At 39.4% G+C, this 20,347-nt stretch overlaps 1 protein-coding gene across 2 annotated transcripts in view; it reads left to right on the forward strand.

The window, feature by feature from the left end:
* The window catches only part of LOC126249032 (peroxisomal targeting signal 1 receptor), a 244,690-nt gene that overhangs the window by 47,684 nt on the left and 176,659 nt on the right, over positions 1–20,347 (forward strand). For both annotated transcript variants that reach the window (XM_049950646.1, XM_049950647.1), the window contains exons 2-4: positions 6,202–6,356; positions 6,688–6,990; positions 14,186–14,334. In XM_049950646.1, the coding sequence (XP_049806603.1) occupies positions 6,204–6,356; positions 6,688–6,990; positions 14,186–14,334 (605 nt within the window). In that variant the 5' untranslated portion in view covers positions 6,202–6,203. The remainder of the gene's footprint in view (positions 1–6,201; positions 6,357–6,687; positions 6,991–14,185; positions 14,335–20,347) is intronic.

Genomic DNA, 20,347 nt, shown 5'->3' on the forward strand with positions numbered 1-20,347 from the left:
ACATATCTGCGGCTGTTGTTCACCCTGTCATTTATGTACCGTGGTCCACCACAGCTATATTGGCACTGGTTTTGGATAGTACCATTTTGCCACGTGGTATACTTGAACCACAACTGCTCACCAACTGTTTACAAACATTTCATAAATACTTCCACCTTTGTCTCAAAAGCCAATGATCATGTCCTTTTGGAAGTAAAATAAATCACTCCTTTTCCTCATTATGACAGTGATTGCACTGTTTACCGTATCCTCACACACTTCACACACATTTACTGCTAATACTGCCATCTGCCATCTTTGAGTGGTTATTGCACATCGATGTTGAAGATAGGCGGTGGTCACATAAATGTGAGTGGACCATGTATAAGGGGCAGTAAAACGAAAATGAGGCAGATGAGGAAAAGTTTATTATTCCAAAAGTAATTGCCACAGCTATTAATATATTTATACCAATGTCAGACAGGATCATCAGTGCTTTTATGGAAAAATTTTTGCGGTTGTCAGTGGAACCATGATGGTACCCAAGTGAAGAGTTCCTAGATAACAGAACGCAGCATGTCATTCTCAATGGAGAGAAGTCTTCCAAAGTAAGAGTGATTTCAGGTGTGCCACAAGGGAGTGTCGTAGGACCGTTGCTATTCACAATATACATAAATGACCTTGTGGATGACATCGGAAGTTCACTGAGGCTTTTTGCAGATGATGCTGTGGTGTAACGAGAGGTTGTAACAATGGAAAATTGTACTGAAATGCAGGAGGATCTGCAGCGAATTGATGCATGGTGCAGGGAATGGCAATTGAATCTCAATGTAGACAAGTGTAATGTGCTGCGAATACATAGAAAGATAGATCCCTTATCATTTAGCTACAAAATAGCAGGTCAGCAACTGGAAGCAGTTAATTCCATAAATTATCTTGGAGTACGCATTAGGAGTGATTTAAAATGGAATGATCATATAAAGTTGATCGTCTGTAAAGCAGATGCCAGACTGAGATTCATTGGAAGAATCCTAAGGAAATGCAATCCGAAAACAAAGGAAGTAAGTTACAGTACGCTTGTTTGCACACTGCTTCAATACTGCTCAGCAGTGTGGGATCCGTACCAGATAGGGTTGATAGAAGAGAGAGAGAGAAGATCCAATGGAGAGCACCGCGCTTCGTTACAGGATCATTTAGTAATCGCGAAAGTGTTACGGAGATGATAGATAAACTCCAGTGGAAGACTCTGCTGGAGAGACACTCAGTAGCTTGATACGGGCTTTTGTAGAAGTTTCGAGAACATACCTTCACCAAGGAGTCAAGCAGTATATTGCTCCCTCCTACGTGTATCTCGCGAAGAGACCATGAGGATAAAATCAGAGAGATTAGAGCCCACACAGAGGCACACTGACAATCCTTCTTTCCACAAACAATATGAGACTGGAATACAAGGGAGAACCGACCGAGGTACTCAAGGTACCCTCCGCCACACATCGTCAGGTGACTTGCGGAGTATGGATGTAGATGTAGATGCAGAAGTGTGCACCTCTTTGTCTGAAGCAAAGCAGCTGCCACACTGTCTTTCTTCAGGACTCCAAAAATATGAAAATCCCATGGGACTATATCAGGAACATTTGGAGGATGTGTAGAGGGCTTCCCTATAAAACTTCTGCAGCATACTTGAAACAACATTGGCTACACTGCAGAAGTTTAGTTGGGAAACTTGTACCCATTTTCCAAACAGTCCCGATCTCTCACTAGGGAATTTCCAAATTTTTTTGGAGCTCTGAAGGAAGAAATTCATCACCATTGATTTGCTTCATATGAAGAGGTGCACGCCTGGATAGATTGAAATTTCCATATGCAGCCACAAACATTTCTCCGTGAAGGCATTGATCATCCTGTCTCACAGTGGGATAAATTAACAGTTATAGCAATTTTTTTGAAATTATAAACAGTTTACGTACTATTATATTATGAAAAGGATAGGTTGCTACTCACCATAAGAGGAGATGGTGAGTCGCAGACAGGAGCAACGAAAGTCTCTTGTTGTGCCTGTCTGCGACTCAGTGCCTCCTCTTGTGATGAGTAACAATCTGTCCTTTTGATAACATCATCACTATTCCAGCCTTGATTTTCCATTGTTTGATTTTACTTACTGTTTTTCCATCTGTCTTGTTTCCATTTGACTGCCCTTATGCCCGCAGTTGACCATCCTATTCTGAGAGGCAATTAACTGTGGACATTATTCTATGACTTTGCAGTCTCAATACAGTAGCAGTGGTGCTGGTTCCTATATCTTTTGTAGCAAACTGTTTAAGGAGAGCTAGGTTATATGAAATGCTAAGGGACTAAAGTATAATATGAAGGCTTTCACGACCGGATGACATATCTTCTGGTAAACCTTCCGGGATGTAAGGTCGTGGTCCATGAAACTCTTCAGCTCCTAACGTTTCGTCCAGAGCTGCGCTGGACATCTTCAGAGGGGTGTTTCTCCTCCGGTGAGTCGGCAAGACTCACCGGAGGAGAAACACCCCTCTGAAGATGTCCAGCGCAGCTCTGGACGAAACTTTAGGAGCTGAAGAGTTTCATGGACCACGACCTTACATCCCGGAAGGTTTACCAAAAGACTAAAGTATAGTTATAGAATAGATATGCACTGAATATTTTAAGTGACAATCTCTGCCTAGTATTACCTCATTCTGGTTCTAAGTCATGAAATTTAATAATGCATTATTTTGTTTTATGAATAATTCAAAATTACAAGATGGAACTCAGTATATTGTGACTTTTATTATGAAATTTCCATGAAAATCTACTTCTGCAGCACAAGCTTCAAAATGTTGATCACTGCAAAATCTATGGATATAAACGTTTTATATTTGTGTTCCTTCTTAATATAAGTAAAAACTCATCCTTTCTCCATACCTGACCTGTTGTAACTGGGTGCTAGGTTATGTCCATCCGTATTCAGAATTCCTATACCTGTCTTAAATGATGTTCAAAAACATGTTACAATAATGGAAATTCCAGGATGGAGCAGTACATAAAATAAGGGAAAGGCAACCACTCACCTACAGCAGATCAATGCTTGGAGCACAGCATTCACACTAGCTTTTTTTCCAGCAATAGTACACAAATTCACACACTGACACTCAAAGACACATTCCCATGGCCATGGCAAGACTAATTATTGGTATTCAATTATTAAAAGTAGTTGCCTGAGCTGACTGAAGTAGGGAGGTGGTAGGGAAGAAAGCAAAGAGGGGGTAGCAGGAAAGAGGCAGGTCTTTTGACAGATGAATTTACGGCTGCACAACAAGACATGGATGGATGGAGAGGGGGGAAAAGGAGAGGAAGGTGAAGATGGCAGAGGGAGAGAGGAAGGGGAAGGAGAGGGGTTGGAAAAGGGGGGGGGGGTAGAGAGAGAGAGAGAGAGAGAGGGGGGGGGGGGAGAAGGCAGTGCAGGACCTGGACGGAGGAGGAGTGACATGGACAGAAGAGGGAAGGGAAAAGGCAAGGTGAGGCAGTAGGAACAGGTTAGTGAAGGTTTATGTTATGGAGATTGAGAGACCACAGAATGTGTTGGAGAGACAATTTTCATCGGAGAAACAATTTTCATCTGCGTAGTTCAGAGAAACTTGTGCCGGAAGGAAGTATCCAAATGGCCCTCATAGTGAAGCAGCTGTTGAAATCTATTGTGTTGTGATTTTGCGGCATGTTCGGCAACTGAATGGTTAAGTTTGTGTTTTGCCACAACTTGGGGGTGGGCATTCATGTGAGTAAGCAGATGGTTACTTATCACCCCCAGGGGGCTCGCCGCTCTTTGGCTGCTTCTTGCTTGGTTATCACAGGGTCCAAGCCTTTGCGGCATCTTTTTCCTTCTGTGCTGCATTTCTATCCTCTTGCTGTTGTTTTCCCGCTCCCTTGGGGAACATGTCTGGGATGTTAATGGAAATTTATTTTACATATTCAATAGCTGATATCAGAAAAATCTCTCCCACAGTTTTTCATTCCTTTTTTCTTTCTTCATTCCCCTTCTCCTATCCTTCATCTGCCTTGGCGTTTGAGGTTCCTCTTTTTCTTCTCCCTCCCTGTGCGCTCCTGAAGGCCAGCCTATGCATCTGATGTGTAACAGGTGACTGGGTAATGCGTAATTCCCCTGGTTAACAGGTAGGGTTTACATGTGGGATAATGACAATATTATGAAAACGATAGTTGCTGCTCCTCATATAGCGGGGATGCTAATTCACAGATAGGCACAACAAAAAGAATTGTCAGTAAGTAAAGGCCTTCATCAGAATCACATGCACACGCGAGTGACCATGAGTCTCAGGCTGTCAAGGCCACATAGCAAGCAGCAGAGCATGATGGGAGAAGCAGACTGGGTAGTGGAGATAAGGAGAACGCTGGGGCAAGGAGGGAATAGCTGGATAGGGGTAGGGGTTGGGGTAGGGGACGGTAAAGTGCAACTTGTGGGAGAGGATAGGGCAGCTAGGTGCAGTTGGGTGGTTAGACGGAGGGATGGGGGGAGGGGGTCAGTGGAAAAGGGGAAAAGTAAAAAGAATGTGGGCGCATTGGTGGAATAGATGGCTGTGTAATGCTAGAATGGGAACAGGTGAGGTGATAGGTGGGTAAAGGACAAGACTAACAAAGGTTGAGGCCAGGTGGGTTACAGGAATACAGGATATATTGCAGGGAGAGTTCCCACCCTTGCAATTCAGAAAAACTGGCATTTAAGACCTGCAGCAGAAAGATAAAAGAAATAACTACATTACAAAGAGAAAAACGGCACAACATTAAAAATTATAAACTAACATATTACAAAAAGCACAATAAAAAAATCTTATCAGTCAGTCACAACGGAGGAGATATCTACTGCAGATTGTAGTCCATTGTTGCCGGTTTCCAGCTTCAGCATCCACTGTTCCACTTGTTTAAATACTGTTACTACGCAATACTTCCATTATGTCCTGAAATGTCCTGTTGGGTGTTTTCCAGCAGGTTGAGAATGGAGGACACGGTATGGGAGGGATGTATCAGCTCGAAGGTTGTGGCCAAACAACTGTAGCCTCCTGCGCCCTAATATTCAGCCAATGTGTGGCTTTCCGAATTGCGGATACAGGTCGTCTTTCCTATTTACCTTGTATGATATTGTAGACCGGTCCATAGATCTTTCAAATTACCTCCCTCTCAAAGGCACAGACTGCTTCTTCAGTTGTTGCTGATGTTGCCCAGGTTTCACAACCATACAAAATTATAGGCTGTACTATTGTCATGTACAGCTGGTCGAATTCTTCTGTGACATCAGTCATAACTTACTAAATTGTTCAGACTAAAAAAACATGTGACTAGGGTGTGTGTTTCATTGATGTACTTCTTTCACCACTTCACCTCTAATAGTCAATATGTATCCCATGTACTAGAATTCTTGAACTTGTTCAAAAATATGCCCCTCAACAACAGTGGAAGGAAAGGAGGCATGACGGTGTGGTACTATGAGATACTTGATTTTATCATCATTCACCACCGGCCCAATTTTCATTACATTATGGAGATACTGGGAGGTATCAGCACATCCTGGGTACAGGGAGTCTACAAGGATCACAACATCGTCACCTACCAAAAAGTCTCATAGCCATTCCTACTAATAAATTAAAAGACAAACTAAAAACAGTTTTGAATGAAAATCAATTTTATGTTCCTGATGAGTCCTTTATCACTATGAAAAATTATTTGTAAGTACACAAGACACGTAGTTTTAGGTAATTCACAAGTGATCTAATGGTATAAAAATCTGTAAATTGTTATTTGTATATTAACAAATGCAAAATTTATTGTTACACACAAATCTTTAGTTTGTAATTTATAAACTGGCATATTCAGAAAAATAATCTGTATGATGTCGTGGAATTACATTATTTCTAGTGATTGTATTTGATTATTCAGTGTTGAATAAATATGTTATTATTAATCTATGGAATATGAAACTGAATAAATGTGGCAATAATGACGGAGTTGTTCTATGTCTTTGAAAGCTAATTTCATGTATGGATTGTGAATACATTTGAGTTTGCAGTGAATTATAGTAAAATAAAAATGAGTTTTATTTTCTGTGTTTAGTGTAATTTGAATGTATCTTTGAATACCTTTCACAGCTCAGCTGTACACTAATGATGATGATGTTGTTGTTATAAAATATATATTTATTTTAATTTTCAGGCATGTCTCTGAAAGACCTAGTGGAAGCAGACTGCAGCAGAGAAGCTGCTGCAGCAGAATTTTCATCACACTTTGTTCATGATAAAGCATTTAGGGATGCTGGTGTGGAACACCCTTTCCAAGATGCAGGTGGTAATATCTCTAGTGCTGAACAGGTACTCACACCCAGTTCAAAACTGACATTTTATAGTTGCTTGAATGTTTGTGCCTTTATGGCTTATTTGTAAACTTTTAAACATATCTGACAATCTGTACCATATTATTTCTAGCTCTAATTAAACAACTTTTACCATCAGGCTTTACATAATGGTCTATCTGAGGTCACTGTTCTCTGTTACAAGAAACTATATTTTTATGTAGATTGACCTTTCAATGTACCAAATCGTCTGTGAAATACAAGTGAAACGTGTGTTAAAATAACAGAATTTACTGTTCAGCTTTGCTTCTGCACTTGAGTTTAGCCTTATTTTTGTATTTTCATTGCAGCTGGTTAATCAGTTTCTTGCTGAAAGTGCTGCTCACAGTGCTCCAAAATCATTCAGAATGGATTCTTTGCTGGAAGAAATGCGGGAGATTGAATCTTCTGTCAGTCACCATGCTCCCATTCAAGCTCCAGGAGTGGCTGTTCTAGCAGCAGCTGATCCTGTGGGGATTGCTGGTGAAGATGTTATTTGGGCTGAAGAATTTCTTGCATCTGAAAAACAATTGGCAGCAGATGATCCTGTAGGGGTTCCTGGTGAAGATCTTATTTGGGCTGAACAATATCTTGAATCTGGAAAACAATTTGATGTGAGTAGTTAACTCTAGGTTCTCACTTTGTATGAATGTTAAGGAAGTACTGAAGGTGTATTACATAAGGGGGTGATGTGGGATTTGTCTTTTTCTCACTTTTCTCCTATGGAAGATGGTTTATTATTTCTGTTCATGTTATGAAAATCAACACTTACTAGCTACACTTCTATCATGTCATGCGAAAGTGCTAATCCCTTAGTTAAGGTGAATTATGCCTAATTCAGTTTGTGAGTAGGTAAATGTCATATCAGCAGTATTTGTTGAATGACACCAAGTTGCAGTGAATAAGATATTTATGAATTGTATGGAAAACAAGTAAGATTCATTGGCAGCACTGCACACACATTATTGGCAGGAAAAATTGATATCAGAGTAGGCACAGAACAAAAGCCAACATACAAACAGTTATATTCATGTGCAAAAGACTGTAATTAGAGTTTGAATAACAATGAGGCACACTGATTTAATCTATGTTTACTACCCAAATTTCTGTATGTAGTTTGGGTGAAAGAATGTATAAAAATATTATAGTTGACATTGGAGCAGAGTTCATATAATTGGTAAACACTTTAGAGTCAACCATCTCCTCAGTGAGGGCTTACCTGAAAGGAAATCCACGACATCCTTCCATCTCACTTTTATCAAACTTCTACATTAAACTCTCTGATAATCATTTCATCTTTGAGAAGCAGACATTAAATATATGTCAGTCATGGAAAACATAATGGTCCCCCTTTCTACTTCTTCAGTTTTTAATTTTATTATTTTTTAAATATGTTGAGAGTTTTTCTGGAGTTCAGAGATTCAGCCTCTCTGTATTATAATACATTTACACAAATTTTACCACTTGGTCTCGCAGGAAACATTATAGTGAATTTACTAGATCTGAGTTCTGTTTCATTTGATCCATTTCTGAATCTCATCTCACCTTCTTCATTGTTGACTTTCACCTCACTGACAGTGATTACCACCTTGTGGTTCATACTATGACTGCCAATGAGCAACAGTTGCTACTCATTCCACATGAAATGTTCACTCCTTTGCAGCCTCACCAATTGTAAATGTTTTTGACAAATTTGATACATAGTGCTCAGCCAGTCACACCACTGGTTTGACATTTTCCAACTACCTCATGTACCTGGTGCACAATTAGATTTAATGTGCTATTGTAGCCATCTTAAGAACTGCGGACTCATTTAAAAATAAATGGAAGTCTGTGTGTGTTGTTACACAATACTAACCTGTCATGGATCACTTGAGGAACTTTCACACAAGGGCTAAGATTTTATCGAGCCATGCTGTGAAATGAGCACCTCCCACCAACTGCTGTTACCACACTACTCGAAAAGCTTTACATTCCATATAACAATGAGAACAATCAGTTTTTAACAAAATAAAATAATTGGATAGATAAAAATCTACTCATCACTTGGTTGCAGAACACACATCTTCTTCAGGCAGAAGGGTTGAAGGGGAAGGAAGAGGGGTGAAGGGAAAGGACTGGAGAGGTCTAGGAAAAGGGATAGATTTCGGGAAAGTCACCCAGAAGGGTGGGTCAGGGGAGACTTACCGCATAGGATGAGAAGGAAAGACTTACTGTTGGGGGCTGCATTGGACAAGATTTGAAAACCTCAGAGCTTAAAGATGGAAGACATGATAATATGCTTAAACATTGTGTGTTAGTTAATAAGAGCAAAAAGCTAAGTGCATTGTACATAACAGAGGTGGTAGGTGGGTGGTGAAAAATACAGGCAAGACAATGAAAGATGTACATAACTATGAAACATCCTTGTCATCCTATGCAGTAATTCTCCCATGACCCTCAGTTCTGGGTGACTTTCTCGAAATCTACCCCTTTTCCTAGACCTCTCCAGTCCTTTTCCTTCACTCCTCTTCCTTCCCCTTCAACCCTTCTGCCTGAAGGAGCCTCTGATTACAAAAGCTTGCCTAATTCCAACCTTCTTTTATATGTGTGTTCTGCTGCAGCTTGGTGAGTAGATTTTTTATCCATCCCATCAAAGTATTTACATCCCATATGTAACTTTTATAACATTTAGGTCAGACATGTGCCACTTCATAACCCCTTCTCCTTGTTATATGGTTCATAAGGTCCATAACCATCCTTAGAACACTCACCAAAATTTGTGCTTTGCACTCTCCTAATATTGTCCACTCTTTCCATATCACTTGTCATACCTGTTCCATTAAAGAAAAACTCGCCTGTGAGATTGTCCATATCATTCTGCAACAGATAGTCAACAACTGTTCATTTTTATGCCTTGGCCTGTTCACAACTTAAAACACTGACCCGGTGTGCTTGTAGTGTTATGACTTATGTTATTGTAATAAGTAACAGTTGCAGTTGGCAAACCGAGTAATGTTACATCTACATCTATATGATTACTCTGCTATTCACAATTAAGTGCCTGGCAAAGGGTTCAATGAACCACCTTCAAGCTCTCTCTCTCTACCATTCCACACTCGAAAGGTGCCTGGGAAAAACGAGTGCTTAAATCTTTCTGGTGTGAGCCCTGATTTCTCTTATTTAGTCGTGATGATCATTTCTCCCTATGTAGGTGGGTGCTAACAGAATGTTTTCGCAATTGAAGGAGAAAATTGCTGATGGAAATTTCCTGAGAAGATCCCGTCGCAACAAAAAATGACTTTTGTTTTAGTGATTGCCGCTCTTAATTAACATATCATGTCTGTGGCACTGTCTCCCCTATTTCGCGATGATACAAAACGAGTCGCCCTTCTTTGTACTTTTACCTTTGTATTTTTATGGGTTTCTTTCCCTGACATAGTTTTCTATTAAAAGATTGCAATGAAACAATAATGGAATTCAAATCAATGTTCTTCAGATTATTTATTTGTTGATCATTTATCATGACCAGATTAGAGCCTTAAGGTCCTCTCTGCTTCTGACCAGGAGCATTATAGTAACTGTATGTGGCCATATAAACACAAATGGTCACCACTTCAAATCAAGCAGTACAGTTGGTTAGAACAAATCTTAATGACTTTTACAATTCAAGGATGAAAACTAAGTTCTGAATTCTCTCTACTTTAAAAATGCAGGTGATAATACAATAGCACCATCAATCATTTACTATCACCTTGTATACATCTATTGATGGGTATGAATAAAGCAATAAACTTCATCACACTATCATGTACTAGCTGACAAACTGAGACCTTTATGTTCTTTGATACCAATAATAGACTACTGATTACCATAGTTTTAGCATATGGGGGCCTGTAATCTTTTATGATGTGCCACTGCACTTTTGATCAAATTTAGGTCATGTAGATTTTAACCAAGTTGTCGTCGTCATCATCATCATCATCATCATCATCAAAGATTGAGTTTTGAACCACACAGTAACTAACCCATGGGGGTCTTGAATCTGTTGTTATACACAAAGGCACTTCTAGTTGAATGTTCTCTGTGTACAAGCAAGTAAAGCTTAATCATGATGTTCTTTAATGAAATTAGACTGAATAATAATGTACACACTGTCCAAAGTGTGGGGGACCCTCAAACTGTTATGTACTACTACACATCCTTTGGAAGGCACTTTTACTATTGATCAGCCTGCGAAATAAAGACAAACTATTTTTATAATAAAGAAACATGATTAATATAAACTTACATAATACCTAAAACATGAGAGTGGCCTGTAAACTAGTGTGGTTCACAACCTATTTAGCAAAACACTTTTCAGGTCCAAATTTTTGTGCCAACTGAAATAATCTCGGTATTACTTCTTTGCACCATCATAATTTGCTATCAAAGGATGTAATCACTTTGATGAAAACTTGGAACTATTTGTGGATTAGGAATCAGATCCTAACGTAGGTGAGAGTCATTCAATGTCAAGTCAACACAGTACTTTTACTCCCCCATCACAGATTTTGATGAAATCGAGCACAGGGGTAGCCTACAATTTTATTAAAATACATTGGCCCCTTTCGAACATATGGCAGTGTGAAGTTGTCAAAAATCACCAAAAAATGCCCTACTGCCTTAATTTTGAGAGTTGCTACAACAAATTGAAATCAAGATAAAATGGTGGGAAAGATTAATTTTGTAGCATTTTGCATGAGCTTTCCTATAATATAAACGCAATATGGGTTTGAGACGAAAATTGTTTTTCAAATTTTAATTTTTAGTTTATCAAAAAACAAATCTTCAAAATTCTTAAAAAATTATATACAACACTTCACTTTAATGATAACTAATCCACAAAGTGAAAATGGGAATGTCATGAGTTCACACCCTTACACAATTTTAAAAATACATATTTAACTAAAAAATAACATTTTTGTAAAATTTATTGTTTTAAACTTTATTCTTAATATATCTATGCATACTTTCAAATTTACTGATAGCCACATACATTTGACAGGTCATTTATGAAACCTGATGCATGCAGTATGTGTGTTAAGATATAACTTCTTTTTAAATGTTGCATTGGTTTTTACAATATCCTCATGAATTTTATATATTGTTCCTGTTGGTGTTACTAGGTTCAATTTACAAAGAACATCATTCACAAATACTCACAGAATACAAAATTTTGCAAGATTTGCAAAAGACAGTGGTGGGTCAACTGGGTGAAGAAAGGTGGCTTTTAACTTCATCAAAGCCTTCATCTTTTGTTTAAGTATTAACTAGCCACCATTTCGTGTTCTATATGGCATTAATGTAGCTATTAATATCCCACAAAGCTATTTATTCTGGAGTTTTTTTTTAACTATTTCAACAGGAGACTCTGTTGTATCTGAAAAAGTATTTACCAATATTTTTTTATGTATTTGATGCTGTTGGTATAGAAGTGTATCCCCTTGTGATGGTAACAGACTGACTAAAGCACTATTCTTGGAATCTTTCAGTTTCAGTGTACTCTTCCTGTGTTGAAGATTCAAAGTGTGCAGATGTGATGCTTTTCACTGCTGAAACAAAACGTTTCAGTGTCAAAATCTTTGTGGAAACATAAGTTTACCAAATTATGCTTTGGTTTTATGAATTGAATTAGCTTTTTTTTTCGTAACAGTAGACTGCTATGATGATATGGTACAAACAGTTAGAAATTACAACAGAGATCATGTGTTCTGTTTTCTTCTCTCCTTTGTAATACACTACAAAGTGGTGCACTGTTGCATCACTTGACCAATGATAACTCTGCGCCTCATCTTGGATCATGAAAGTGTAATTCCCAGAGAAGTCACATATTCACCTTCATTCAGGTTTTCCAGGACTTCATTAGCAAAAGAGCTTTACTGCTTGGCTAGAAAATCATGGAGTATGGTCAGTTCTTCAGAAAATACTTCAGTGAACTCCGATGAGGTCTCCTGCATTGTTTCAAAGTTACATTTGTCTGCTGAGACCCACTGTCGAAATGTGATATTTTCAATTATGTTATCATCAAATGCATTTTGTAGTATAAGTTTTATTGGGTTGCTTACTGAAAAACAACTACAGTTTCCCATAATACAGTGAACTGATGCTGAGTTGCACAGCACTTTTGCCACACAGTTGTTATAAGAGGCTAATTCTCCATTGGTTAACATACTGAGCTTAGCATTTTCTATCATGACTAGTTCGAATAAACAATGAGATTTTTATCCCAATTTGTACTTTTTACATCCACTCAAAACCTTAATATTATAGCAATCACAGTACAATTGTTTCTAAACAAAACTAATATTTTTAGTAGTTCTGATAAAATAATCACTCATAATAATCTAAAACATATTACACATAGATTTATGGAAAGAATTTATGTATATTTCCACTTAAATCTGTAAATCTTACAAAAATGTCATTTTTAGTGAAATATGTATTTTTGAAATTCTATTAACTTGTTAACCTGTGACAGTCCCACTTTCATAATAGGGAATTAGTTAACAATAATGTGAAGTGTTGTATATAATTTTTTGAAAAAAAAAATTGAAGATGTGCTTTTTCATTTAAATCTGAAAACAATTTTCATCTCAAACCCATATTGTGTTAATATCACAGGAAGCGCATGAAAAATGCTGCAAAAGGACACCTCTCCCAACATTTTAGCATAATTAGGAGAGTTACTACAGCAATCTCAAGTTATGGTAATGAGCCACTTTTTGGTGATTTTTGACAGTTTCATAGTGCCCTATTTTAAAAATGGGTCAACGTATTAATGAGCTAGGTATTTTCCTTAACCTGTATGTAGACTACCTCTGTGCCAAGTTTCAGCAAAATGGTGAGTTAAAATTCATATTAAAATTGTGCTGATTTGACATGGAATGTGACAAAGATCAAAGATGTGTACCTGACACACAATTTAAATAAACAGTTACACAGAGAACACCTCACAAAAAACTGGTTCAAGCATAATATTACAATTCTAATGCATTGCATTGTCTGACAGTGGTTAACTAGTTGAGCCACTGTGGCGGCAGTGTTGGCCAGAATTATGCATCCATGGCTCTTCATGTAACATAATCTCCGTAACCTCTTCTTGACAAGAGAGTTATAAATCAGAGCATACCACTATTTGCCACATTGATATAAACAAATGCCAAACTCCATCGAAGGCACTATGGGACTTAACATCTGAGGTCATCAGTCCCCTAGACTTAGAACTAGTTAACCTAACTAACCTAAGGACGTCACACACACCCGTGCCCGAGGCAGAATTTGAACCTGTGACCGCAACAGCAGCGCGGTTCTGGACTGAAGCGCCTAGAACCGCTCGGCTACAGTGGCCGGACTCCACACTGTACACAGCCTTCCCTCTGCCCCCGCCCCCTTCCCTCTGCCCCCGCCCCCTTCCCTCTGCCCCCGCCCCCTTCCCTCTGCCCCCGCCCCCTTCCCTCTGCCCCCGCCCCCTTCCCTCTGCCCCCGCCCCCTTCCCTCTGCCCCCGCCCCCTTCCCTCTGCCCCCGCCCCCTTCCCTCTGCCCCTGTTGTTACTTCTGTCAGTCCTTGAGCCCACCATTCCCCATCCCTGGTCCCCCCTCGCCGCTACCTGTCCCTTCCCCTACCCTTAAGGTCAGGTAAAGTGTGTTCTAAAATCATTTGACAACAATTCTTAGTCAGTACTTGGATGTGAATGGCAAGAATGATTGTGGATTTATCTCTGAAAAGAACAATTACAATGTTTAGAGGAATCAAGTGCATATTTTAAATTTCTTTATTGTTTTTCGTAGCAAGAGCCAGATGGGGAAGCAATTTGGAGCTCAACAATAGAAACACTAGATAAAATATTACCAGTTAATGCCAACAGAAATGCAGAAGAATATGAGCTTGGATTTGGCCCAAATTGGATTGATGAATTTTTCAATGAATATGATCTAAAGTAAGTAAGCTAACTTGCATTTCATTGTTACATAAACAGAGTGCATATATCATAATATATAACAAATGTGTGGTGTGTGTGTGTGTGTGTGTGTGTGTGTGTGTGTGTGTGTGTGTGTGTGTGTGTGGGTTTTTTTTTTTGTGAATAATTTCTTTCTGCCTGGTTCAAGATGTTCAATGACCTGACAAGAGGTTTAATGGTACCATCAGTAATTTTGTGTACCAGAACATCACTGAAGTCCTTCTGTGACGTGCCTGCCACTAGAACCAAGTACATGCCTGGTGTGTGGACCACTAAACACTGTATTGTAGACAATTCTTGTAGGAATGTCTAAAATTCCTTGCCACATTGTGTAGACTGGTGATGTGGACCACCATCACAATGGAATGTGTTCAGTGTATATGTGATGCTGGCAGCTCTGTGAGTGAATTTCATGTAAAAACTCACTTGGCATAGAGAAGCATATAAGTCAGTGATGCTGTTGACTCTAGTCAATGTGTTGATTCCTGCCAGATAGCATTTGTGGACAATGTGCTTGCTTGGCTGAGATTGTAGAGTAAGTACTGTGAAAATTTACACTTGGTTGAGTTACACTTCAGGCTTGCACATCCTCCAGAAATAGAATAATACAGCCCGAAGGTGTTTTTAAGTATTCCTGTCAAACAGCAACAGCAAAAATTCTGTTTTTGAGATAATTATAAAACTACGCGATACCCATGTTTATTTTGGTGCTGGAATATTCATGCCAGTGCCGCAAGTAGACATCCACTGAGTGGTGACAAGTGGCCTGTTCAAATGAATCTGGTTTTGTAATCCATCGGACAGATGGCTGTCAGATCATCAGAAGGGCCCACACTGGAGGAGGGAGGTTTAAGGCCTGGGGAATGTTTTTGTGGCATTTCGGGGTGATCTCATAATTCTAGAAGGCACAAAGGAGCAACGCAAGTATGCATCTATCCTGGGGGCCCATGTCCACCCCTATGTGCAGTTGCTTTTTCTCGGCAAGGTGGCATCTACCAGCAGAACAATGAAACATATCGCACATCTCACAGTGTACTTGCATGGTTCGGAGAGCACCAAGAAGAGTTTACCATACTGCCCTGGCCACCAAACTCCTTAGATTTAAACCCAGTTGAGAATCAGTGGGGGTAACCTTGATCAGGCTGTTTGCGCCATATATCCTCAACTGAGAAACCTAGTGCAGCTGGCCATGTTACTGGAGGTGGCATGGCTCCACATCACAATCAGTACCTTCCAGAACCTCATTTACCCAGTTCCTGCATGTCTCATGGCAGTCTGTGCTGCAGAAGATGATTATTCAGAGTTCAGACAGGTGGTCACATTAATGTGTCATTCAATAAGTAATGCAACACATTTTTTGCTTGGCCAATTTTGGTTGAAAAATACAGATTTTGTTGTGGGACATCAAGGAATATTCCTGCCTCAACCTCTGTAGGTTCATAAAGTTCCTATTGTTGGTGCACTGTGTGTAGCCTTCAAAATGACATCTGTAACAAAGGTGTGTTTCAAACAGAGAACTGTCACTGAATTTCTTTTGGCAGAAAACCAGAGCATCACAGATATTCATAGACACTTGCAGAATGTCAGCAGAGACCTGGCAGTGAACAAAAGCATGTAGAGTAGTCTGTCAAGGTGTCTTTCATCATCACATCAACTTGTCCAATCTCCCACATGCCAGTTGGCCACATGCTGCTGTGACTCATACAATGTTGGAGTGTGGGGACACACTCATTCAAGGTGATTGATGGATCACACACACACACACACACACACACACACACACACACACACACACACACACACACACACACACACCCCTCACTGCTGAACTGGGTTGGTAGTCTGACATAGTCATCATCCATTTGCGATACTCAAAGATGTGTGCCCGCTGTGTTACTCACCGCCTAACAGAAGATGATAAAGAGTGTTGAAGGACCAGCTATACAGAGTTGCTTGCACGTTAGGAGTATGATCATGACAATTTTTTTATTGAACATGGTCACAGGCAATGAAACATGGGTTTTTCACTTTGAACAAGAAAGAGAATGGCAATCCATGGAGTGACGTGACTCCACATCTCCTCTGAAGAAAAAGTTCGAAGCCACAGCCTCAGCTGTTAAAGTCATGATGATGGTCTTCTGGGACTCTGAAGGGGTTATTCTGTTTGATGTCCTCCCTCATGGTGCGACAGTCAACTCTGAAATGTATTGTGCTACCCCCAGGAAATTGAAGGAGTGACTTCAGCATGTTCATTGCCACAAAAAAGCAAACTAACTTTTCCTTCTCTATGAGAAAGCAAGGCCTCACACAAGGTTACGCACCCGAGAGCCGCTCACAAAACTTCATTGGACTGTTCTTCCTCGTCCATCCTACAGTCTGGATCTCGCACCTTCCAGTTTCCATCTGCTTTGCTCAATGAAGGATGTACTCCACAGGAAGTGGTACATGGATGATGGGTAGTTTATTGATGTAGCAAGATGTGGGCTCCGTGTTGAGTCAGTAGAGTGGTACCATGCAGGCATACAGACCCTCCCAGTGAGGTGGCATATGTACAGAATTTTTTGAAAAATAGGGAACTTTACATATTTGCACTTAAAATGAGCGAACCTGTACCTAAAAGTAACTCAAAATAGATCTTAAAAAGTATGAATCTAACAATTTATTAGGCATTTCTGACATTACAGTAATACTAAACTAATTCTGAATTTATTTTTAGTTATGTTTCTAATAGTAAATTACTAAATATTGTTCCAAATATTTTGGAAAGGCCTTCCTTACATGTGTCAAAATAAATTGTACATTTTGAAAAGTCCCCTCTGTGTCACATTATGTTGCAAAGTTGAATTTCATTGATGCGATGCTGCTTGCAAAATAATCCTGAAAGTATGTCTGGAACTGTAATGTCTGATAAACATTTTATCACAAATTTAACAGAAATCACGCATATGCTGATTTTGTAATGTATTAAAAAATTCCCTTGCAATATTTCATATAAGATTGAGTGGCATGAAAGGGAAGCAGCAGTTGAGAAGGGAATGAGACGTGGTTGTAGCCTATCCCCAATGTTATTCGATCTATATATTTAGTCAGCAGCAAAGGAAATAAAAGAAAATTTTGGAGTAGAAATTAAAGTCCAGGGAAAATAAATAAAAAAAGTTTTAGGTCTGCTGATGACTTTGTAATTCCGTCAGACAGCAAAGGGCTTGGTAGAGCAGTTCAACGGAATGGACAGTATCTTGAAAGGAGGATATAGGTTGAACATCAGCTAAAGTGAAATGAAGATTATAATGGAATGTAGTCTAATTAAATCTGGTGATGCTGAGGGAATTAGATTAGGAAATGACACTTAAAGTAATAAATGAGTTCTGCTGTTTGGGCAGCAAAATAACTTCTGATGGTCAAAGTAGAGAGTGTATAAAATGTAGACTGGCAATGGCAAGAAAAGCATTTCTGAAGAAGAGAGATTTCTTAACATTCAGTATACAGGGTGTTACAAAAAGGTACGGCCAAACTTTCAGGAAACATTCCTCACACACAAATAAAGAAAAGATGTTATGCGGACATGTGTCCGGAAACGCTTAATTTCCATGTTAGAGGTCATTTTAGTTTCGTCCGTATGTACTGTACTTCCTTGATTCACCGCCGTGATTTCATATGGGATACTCTACCTGTGCTGTTAGAACATGTGCCTTTACAAGTACGACACAACATGTGCTTCATGCATGATGGAGCTCCTGCACATTTCAGTCGAAGTGTTCGTACGCTTCTCAACAACAGATTCGGTGACCTATGGATTGGTAGAGGCGGACCAATTCCATGGCCTCCATGCTCTCCTGACCTCAGCCCTCTTGACTTTCATTTATGGAGGCATTTGAAAGCTCTTGTCTACGCAACCCCGGTACCAAATGTAGATACTCTTCGTCCTCGTATTGTGGATGGCTGTGATACAATACGCCATTCTCCAGGGCTGCATCAGCGCATCAGGGATTCCATGCGACGGAGGGTGGATGTGTGTATCCTTGCTAATGGAGGACATTTTGAACATTTCCGGTAACAAAGTGTTTGAAGTCACGCTGGTACGTTCTGTTGCTGTGTGTTTCCATTCCATGATTAATGTGATTTGAAGAGAAGTAATAAAATGAGCTCTAACATGGAAAGTAAGCGTTTCCGGACACATGTCCACATAACATATTTTCTTTCTTTGTGTGTGAGGAATGTTTCCTGAAAGTTTGGCCGTACCTTTTTGTAACACCCTGTAGATTTAAGTGTCAGGAAGCCATTTCTGAAAATATTTGTATGGAGTGTAACCACGTATGGAAGTAAAGCATCGATGATAAACAGTTTAGAAAAGAAGAGAATAGAAACTTTTGAAATTTGAGGATTAGATGGGTAGATCACGTTATGAATGAGGAGGTAATGAATAGAATTGGCGAGAAAAGAAATTTGTGCCACAACCTGACTAGAAGAAGGGATCAGTTGGTAGGACACATTCTGAGACATCAAGGGATTACCTATTTAATACAGGAGGAAATATGGTGGGTAAAAATCATAGAGGGAGACCAAGAGGTGAATACAGTAAGCAGATTCAGAAGGATGCATGTTGCAGTAGTTACTCGGAGATGAAGAGGCTCGCACAGAATATGGTAGCATGGAGAGCTGCATCTAACAGTCTTCGGACGACTGAAGACTACAATAATGACATTTCATATAAATTGAGGGAACCACAGATGACTAGAGATATTGCAGTGGCTGTTATTTTTCAAGAAACAAAAAGTGTCTGTTTCAGTGCTGTATTTCCTGATTATGTGATACATTGATCTGTTTTGACAGCCAAGACAAGCAGCCAGGCGGAGTTGCAGCAGAAATAAACTTGATTTATATGTGGTGGTAAATTTTGTTTTTGTGATTCTTAATCACCGTTGACCATGCTTTAGTAAAAGTTCACAGTGGTTCTGAGCAAAGCTCAGCTGACCAGAGCTCAGCTGACCAGGTAGTAATAACTTTTATGTGAATCAGTTAAACCATGCAAAATTAGCCTTATAGTTTAATGGATTGTGTCTAATGATAAATGAAACGTGGAAAAGCCCACTTAATTGTACAAACATATTATTAATAATTACTCACTTAAATCTTCACTTTTGGGCCAGACGGTGTGACCAAGCTGTTCTAGGCGCTTCAGTCCGGAACCGCGCGACCGCTACGGTTGCAGGTTTGAATCCTGCCTCGGGCATGGATGTGTGTGATGTTCTTAGGTTGGTTAGGTTTAAGTAGTTCTAAGTTCTGGGGGACTGATGACCTCAGATGTTAAGTCCCATAGTGCTCAGAGCCATTTAAATCTTCGCATTTCTTAATTTTTGAGCAGCAAAGATCTTCACCAACTTCTCCAAGTTGAGTGAACATGCAGTCTGTCGTTTAACTACTATTATGGCAAGATGTCTTAGCTGCTGTTGCTCATTCAAGATCTCAGATAGTTTTTAATGATCTGTAACTTGGAAAATCTACATTCTGCAGAGGCTACAGACAGTGGCATGCACAAAAAATTCTTAACACAATTGTTATATTTAGGAAAGTCTTGAGAACTACTTCAAAACGTGTGTTGGCAGTTTGCTGAAGCACTGGAGGCAACAGATTCAATTCATTCACGAGATCCTACAAATTTATGTCTCCTGACTGCATTTTTGGGGTCTCTCCAAAGCATTCACAAGATTTCTGTATCTTCTGTTGACATTGTATTTCTTTATTGTCGAGTTCTTAGTGTCACAAATATCAATGAACCTTCACAGCAGTTAATGAGCTGCTGAAATTTTTTCCTTCAGAGACATTACAGCAATGTCTATCACACTATAGAAGTAGTTTATCCCTATGTGGTTCTCTTCCCTGTAATGGGTTCATCCTTACTTTCATAACAAAACTACCCTTTAACAATTGCAGATGTGGGTTCTGTTACCTGAACATCATTTCCTAAAGCTGTATCCAATTCCTCTGCTTCTTT

The sequence above is a fragment of the Schistocerca nitens genome, chromosome 3 (genome assembly GCF_023898315.1).
Source record: "Schistocerca nitens isolate TAMUIC-IGC-003100 chromosome 3, iqSchNite1.1, whole genome shotgun sequence".
In the NCBI taxonomy this organism is placed as follows: domain Eukaryota; kingdom Metazoa; phylum Arthropoda; class Insecta; order Orthoptera; family Acrididae; genus Schistocerca; species Schistocerca nitens.